Here is a 7,627-nt window from a genome sequence, read left to right as displayed (position 1 = left end):
AGAGATGGATGTCCAGATCGGACGAGTGGAATTATTATGCTCATCGATGCGCAGGGAAAAGTGCAAAGGCAAGAGGAAAACTTAATTCGGCAGTACAAAGTTATAAAAATAAAAACTTTCTCATCTGTGAATATCGGTGTATAACATGTCCAAACACACAGTGTACTATAAAACATGTGACACAATTTAAGGCAAACAGTGAATTCCTAAAATATAGGCCTACGCTGTCTCATGGATCCTAAAAAGTGTGACAGAAACAGACGAGCGCTCTGTCATTACTCTTTTCGCCGCTACTGTTTCACCGCTACAGGGATATAACGACAAGTATCGGTCTAATAGATGCCTTGAACGAAGTTGTGGTAGCTATAAACAGCTTCTGTCTGCAGATATCCGTAATCGTCTATAGTTGACGGGCTGCCAGGGTTTGAAGTGCAATAGGAAGGAGAAGACGAGGAGGAGGATGCGCTCGACGCCCACGAGCAAGCATCGCTGCTTGGACTCGGAGCGTCTGCCACGCAGCTTAGTCCGGGTAGCAGAAGGGGTGAGTCCCTTGACTTGTTCTGGCGCTGATCTGCGATGCGAATGGTCTCGGACAGAGCCCAGATGTAGTTGTGGGCGAAGCGCAGGGTCTCGATCTTAGTAAGTTTGGTGTCGTCCGGAAAAGCGGGGAGGACGCTCCTCAAGGTGTCCAAAGCATCGTTGAGGTTGTGCATCCGGTTTCTTTCGCGGTCATTCGCTTTCAAGCGCCTGTTTTTCTTCACTACGTGCACAGTAGCTTCGTTCCTCGCCCGCCCTCTGCGTTTCTTCTTTTGCTGAAGCTCAGCCGTGGTCTCCTGGAGGCTACTGGGGGGAGATGCCGGCTTGCCAAAAGAAGACGCAGGGGATGCTGCCTGGATACTGCTGCGTGAATCCTCGTCGTCTGTATGCGTAAAGGAGTAGTCACAACTGGAACTGTCCATGTCTGAATAGACTGTTTCCATTGAGGTGCACATAGTTGTTGACCTGAAAACTGTAAAAAAAAGTTAAAGAGGTTAATAGTGATGCAAGGAGTGGAGTCACAGACGTCTATGCGTTATTCTTGAGCAATGCACACTTGGGGTGATTTGGTGATGCTGACACCTACCTCTTAAAACTTGTAAGGCTACGTTGGTTTGAGTCAGGGGAGCCAAACTCCTAAAATAGTATACTTCTGAGTTGAAGGCACGCGTCTGTCTTGCTTTTGCTCTTCAATCAGCTCGTGTGAGCCAGTGAGCTTGGCACACGACTGGCCTCAGTTACCTTATATACCCTGATGAGACAATAGTCATACCCCCCTCGCTGTGGCATTTTGGGAAGGATGAATGAATGGCTTGCATCAGGTCTGCCCCGTGCCGCACGACCGTCTCATTAGCATAATTTATGCCCGTTGTTTGTTCGCTCTCTGAAGCGTGCCTGTAATCACAACTGGCCAATCGGAGCGCCGTTGCGCTGCCCGGCCACGCGAGCAGCACTGTTGCTATCTGTCCACCAAAGGCCAAGCCCACTTTTAGTTAAACCTCTAGAGGAAAATGAAAAGGATGGACGACCAAATGACTGAAGTGCTTAGCCCTCGAGGCACGGGCACGCTCCACAAGTTCGGCTGGACTTTTTTTCACAGCTTGACATCCAAGTAGGGTTCCTACAATGTACACAATGTTTTTTTTTTTTTTTTTCATTCTTTTCTTTTTTAAATCTCACAGTGTCCCTTATTATTTGTATTGTGCTCTCTTAAAAACTCAATCAGCTCTGTTCAAGTCGGATGGTTCTAAATTTGACACTCTTATTTATTTATATTATACACTAGGCGGAATTATATTGCGAGGGAGGACTGTTCCTCTTAACAGAACTTTCTGCATTGTTAAGTTACAATTACAAGAGGCAAGCGTTTTCATCCCATATTAAAATGATCACTGGAATATTAATCGTTCATCACAAATATTTCGACGTGAATTCGTAATGAAATTCAGCCTGCTGAACTGGCTATTTGCGTTCTTGAAATAATAACCACAATGACCGATCAATGAAGAGTCGTGGAGTGTTCTGTTGTATAAACTTTTCAACCCAAATCAGACCAGACATTTTAGTGTGTCACAAAGAGACGTCACAACTTTCTTCCCAGTTTTAGCCTCATTGAAATTCCCGTCACGAAAGACAGTGATAAAATTATATTGCCACGCTATGCACAATTTATGCACAATTCCTTAAGGTTTATTTAAAGACATCTTTATGAGACAGCCATACAATTGTCCATTAATTATTCCATTTATTCCATTTTCAGCACCTTGCCCCTCTTTTGAGAGAAACGAACGGGGGCACTATTTAGAAATAGTTTGGGGAGAGACCTGTGGTGCCTTTCTCCCTGTGGTATTATGAGAATAGAGGGACAGTCATTTATAAATAATTACACAATGTTTAGAGTCTTCAGGCATGTATAATATATCAAAGCGATTATAAGGTGAATTGTTCAATTGTAAGCGTCTCCCCTCTCTCCTTTTCAGTTCTATACGCCTTGTCCCTCGTCCAAATTCTGCTCCTCTGAGCCTTTGTCACTCATTTTTCTCGGCCTGCAACACTCGAATAGCATTATTCTTATTCAAATAGTCCCAGCGTGAACAAAACACCCCAGTTCTGAGGCACGTTTGTGCGTTCCCTGGCGTGAAGATTACTCACAAACATAAAGACTTGGAAAGCTCCGTTTTAGTTTTCTGCAGCTTGCAATTATGGCAATTCTTTGACTGTATCTCCTGATAGCTGGCTCGGGACTTGGATTTCTTTTACTTTGTTGCAGTTAATTTTTTTTTTTAATGAGAGGTACGCGCTAGTTTCAAATCTCACTGAGATTATTGTTTGTAAAACCTGGCTTGGATGATAGTGGGATATCGATTTTATTATTACAGCACCAGCCTGTCTGCAATAACATTAAAGACGGAAACAGCTTGAGGGCGCGTTTTAGTTTTTACTGAGGGCATTAGCAGCCTTCTCTGTCCCGAAGACCTCTCTTATTGCCATTATAAAGTGATAAAATAGTAACTGTTTTACAATATGACTTATTTCCACGCTGATTTCCCGGAGAAGCGTGGATGGGAGGACTTTGGGTTTTTATGGAGAAAGAGCAGTGGGGGTGGAGGGAGCCCCGATGCTCTCCACACTTGAGAGAGGTTGCTTGGGAGATTCTCTGACAGGATTAGACACAAGTGCACGAGATGCGATTGCATTTCAATGGCACATACACGTGAGAAAATGAAAGAAATGAATTACTTAAAGAGGGAATGGTTTGATCCACGAGGCAATTTTGACGCCGAGAGAAAACAGAATGAAATATACTACATGTAAGAGAAAATGTAAAATTTGAAAACACTCGTCCTGCTTCCAACAATATTAGAGGAGAAACTAGCAAGATATTCCTATTTAGGCTAGTGCAAAACAAAGTTATTCACAGCTTGACTAGCAACAAATTTGCAAGACAGGTGTTAAAATTTATTTTGGGACCACGTGCTTTGTGAAAGATGCATTCGAACCGAGTGGTCGCCTAATACGTCCATTGCAATTTGGCATGGGGCGTAAAGACGAATAGGCTCTCTTTCTCCCCTCTTGGCGTACTCCTCAATTTATTTTAGATATATTTATACAATTCAAATTAAAATTCAATTTTGCGTTTTGACCAGAATTAATCCCCGGGTATTAATGCGATTACTGTTCGCCAAAGATCTTTGAGTCAGAAAGTCTGATAGGAGTTTTCACATGGTAATCCCTGGAATAATCCCTTCCTCTGGCGTTGCGGCAGGACCGGAGCCAGCGTATCTTTTCTCCTTGTTCAAAACTCAAGCAGGGTCGAACGGGGCCATTACTTTTGAATGGTAATTAATTCCTTACTTCAACGCCTCGGTTGAACGGGTATACTACTCTCCACATCTGAAAAGCACTTCTTCATCTTTGTAAAGGCATTAGAACGAGAAAAAGAAAACAAAGTCGATGCTTACAGCACTAATAGAAACCAACTTCTTTGCTTCGTCCAAATCATATTAAAGAAAAGAAACAAAACAAAACAAAGTAAAAAAATAAAAACAAACAAAGGGAAAAAAAACATAATTTATGTTTCAAACTTTATCACCACTTTAAAAAGATCGATGTGACGTGGGGATTTTTAAGAATTTTGTTTCAGCTGTTTTTTCAGGTAGCTAGGAGATGTAGTTGTTACTTAGGCCTTTGGGTTTATCTGGGTTTTCATCTACATGCAATCTGAAACGAATCAGCCCATGATTAGACTTATAGAGATGAAACTGATCAGACATTACAATCAAATGCTATTTTACTGAAATTCAAGAAAGTATACTATACTCTATATCAAAAAAATGTGGGTTATTTCAAATATTTATTTATGACAGGTGCATTCCAAAGCAAATTTCATCTTTGCCCTGAATGGATGCTCACCAGGAGATAGCTATTAGAAATAACTGCTCCAAGGTTTTATGCAGTGTAGCTTGCAACTTGAAAAAATTATAAAATGTATGTACAATAAAAAACAGACCTGACCATGTTATCTCTCATCTAATTGTGTTATGGAACAGCATGGAGCAAAAGTGCAGCCCCCATTTGTGTGTGTGTGTGTGTGTGTGTGTGTGTGTGTGTGTGTGTGTGTGCATGTACACATGCAGGTGTGGTGGGTCAAAGAGCTATAACACTTTAAAGTAACATCATGCAGTGTTTAATTTTCTGGAATTTCTGTTCCTATTAAATCTCCACTAAAACGATTTTCGTATATTTTATTTGAATTTCCTGAAAAGTACAATTATAACAATGTCATGGAATCTCATTACAGGCTCTCTGGATGCAAATTTTATGTTCCTATTGTGGACTGGCCACAAAATGTACCAGTTCGTGAACCTGGCGCTATTAATCTCCTGTCCCAGTCTAAATGCAAACCCTACAGCGGTCCATTCACTTGTCTTCATGTGTTTGTGTGAGTGCATAATTTACCTCTAGTTTACCCTACATTAGTGCTCACAAAGAGATCTGTGTCTCTAAAGACTTCATAATTCAAAGTAACCAAGGCAACTATTTCGCAAAATAAGAAGAAGCTTTGCACAAGTTATACCATCGTTAACAGAGGACAAACGCCCGGCAGTATCACGATTAATGATCACTATATACACCTGACCTTACCAGACGGTCCTATACATTATATTCACTCTTTGTAGACATTTGTAGCATATGTTTGTATTTGCACACACTCTCCTGTGTCGTACATGCAGCAGATAACCTATTTGTGGTTCTTTTTCCTCCTACAACTTTTGCTTCCTCCTCCTCCTCCTCCTCCTCTTCCTCCTCCTCCACCTCTTCCTCCTCCTCCTCCTCCTCTTCCTCCTGCTTCTTTGTCACAAGTATCTTCTTTTGATTCTTACTCAGTGCAGTCAGTCATGTCTTCATTTTCATACTTTTTGTTACAGTTTATGTTGAGCACCATGATCCCTGGCAAGTTTTTTTTAGTAATGTGGTCTCCGGGTGACTATCAGAAAGTCTCTGTTGTTGCTGAAACTTCTTTAGACGCAAGTCTGGGGAGAGAGGGCATCACTTGTGGAGGCTGGAAAGAGCCATATGGTTTGGAGTGCAATAACTTGAAGCTGCAGCCAACAATGGAGTAATTGAGATGGGGAAGGGTTTTTTGGGCTTGACTCGTCAAAGCTGCAAAAACTCCCTCTTTCACTCTAATGAAGCTGTTGTCTGGAGATTCGGTTGTGGAGTCGGGAGGGTGGCAGTGGACGTGATTTGTCATACAATCTGAATCTTTAGGAGGGCCGGAGAAAGACCTCCTCTCCATATGTCTGCTTATTTTGCATCTGAAAGCTACGGGGTTAAGAGAGTGGGGGAGAGAAGGGGAAAGGAAGGTGGTGAGCTGAGCTGTATTTCTGTCTCCGCCGTTTCTGGACACCTCGAATCAACGTTGGAAATGTTGTTTTATTCTTGGAAAGAAAAACCAAAGCTTTGTGCACAACGTAAAGTATGCTTCTGTTTCAGGCACTTTTGGCGATCTTACAACGGGTAGATGTATAACTCTGTAACTTTATAATTAGAAAGTGTTTTACCACTAAAACACAGAGATGGAGTGAAAAGGTTTCTGTAAAAACTTGACTACTCCTTTAATAAATTGCCTTCTTTCCTGAAAAGTGTTAAATGCTCATTGCATGTATCACATTGGAAACATTCTCTGAAATAGCATATTTTTTTTTATGTACAGCACAAATGGAAAATGGAGTTAAACTGCGTTTTGTTGATTAATACACAATAAATTCATCGTAATAAATGAAAAACATGTACATTCAAACTGATGTGAATTTGTTCAAAATCTGCAAATCTGCACTATTATAAATCCATCCAAACGAATCCTCTTGCATGCAAATATTTAATTCAGTTCAGTTCAGATTTTTTTTTCTTTGTCATAATAACAACATATCAAAATTGTTGCATTCCAGAGTGAACAGCTCCTCTCAGCTGATCAAAGAGCCTCTTGAACTGTTTTACTTTGAAATACAATAAATAGCACAGATTAGATTAAAACAGTCCCTGACAAGAGACAAAACCAATTGAAGAATATGAGTGGAGAAACGAGTAGCAGGCAGACAATGGAGGTGGCTCTGGTGTTAGGTGTTGCTACTAAAGCAGTTAGACCACCAAGCAATGAAAGGCCACTGGGCAACAATGCAGGAGCAATTATTCCAGGACAAAGGACACTGAACTCCTCAGCACGCTGGACATAGTCATCTCCAGTGGAATGGTAATTGTCACCCGGTCAGTATGGTAAAAAAAAAAAAAAAAAAAAAGAAATGTGGAGTTGGAGAGGCCACTCAGATGTTACTGCAAAGAAATGTCTGAAATGGGATTTCGGAAGGGTGGAGGTGGTAGTGATGAAAGAGGGAGGGGGGGGGGTACTGGATGTTACCCGAATTTTGTTTTCTCTCTGCGGGAGATAGTCTGTGTTTAGTTTGTCATGCCTGCCCCAAAGTAAGCCAACACAAGTTATTCAATCAAACAAGAAATATCCCTCAGAGTGTATTCTGACTCGGCTGAACTGCAGGTATGTTGCTGGGACAAACATCATCAGAGAACCCAAAAGAAAACTCCAAACCTATCTTTTAAAGTGTTGTATGAAGAGATCCGGGGGGGGTATGAGCAAAGGTTGTGAGATTTGCCAAACTGCATTCTGATGAGAACAATACCCATGCTTAAATAAAAGTGGGCTGGTAGAACGGCGAGGGGGGGGGGGGCAGGGTCTGATTGCAGGCACAACAGTGTCAAATATATATGTAAGGGCCATGAACTTCTGATTGTGAGGACATCTGCATGTATTCTCTTTATGCCTTTTTTTTTTATATATCAAGGTTAATGATATGAGTGTTCTATTCTGTGCAAGAATGTGACTCGGAGAGAGAGAAAAAAGAAGAAGAAGAGGAAGAAGTCCCCAAGGACATTGCTTAGTTAGGACAACTCTTTTTTTTTGTCACGAACGCCCATCGAACTAAGCACAGATATTTGTGGACATCTGCCCTGGCTAATCAACATGCATGGCCTCAGTCTGGGGGTATCTGACCTGCCGGAGTAACAATGGAGGGCC

At 41.6% G+C, this 7,627-nt stretch overlaps 1 protein-coding gene across 1 annotated transcript; it reads right to left on the bottom strand.

The window, feature by feature from the left end:
- Window positions 1-332: 332 nt before the first annotated feature.
- On the bottom strand, window positions 333-992 carry neurog1 (neurogenin 1). Its single transcript, XM_030766879.1, has one exon. It carries the CDS (start codon window positions 990-992, stop codon window positions 333-335), a length of 660 nt encoding a protein of 219 aa, XP_030622739.1.
- Window positions 993-7,627: the final 6,635 nt, after the last annotated feature.

This window comes from Chanos chanos, chromosome 2 (genome assembly GCF_902362185.1).
Source record: "Chanos chanos chromosome 2, fChaCha1.1, whole genome shotgun sequence".
NCBI lineage: Eukaryota > Metazoa > Chordata > Actinopteri > Gonorynchiformes > Chanidae > Chanos > Chanos chanos.
This window is presented reverse-complemented; position numbering and strand designations above follow the sequence as displayed.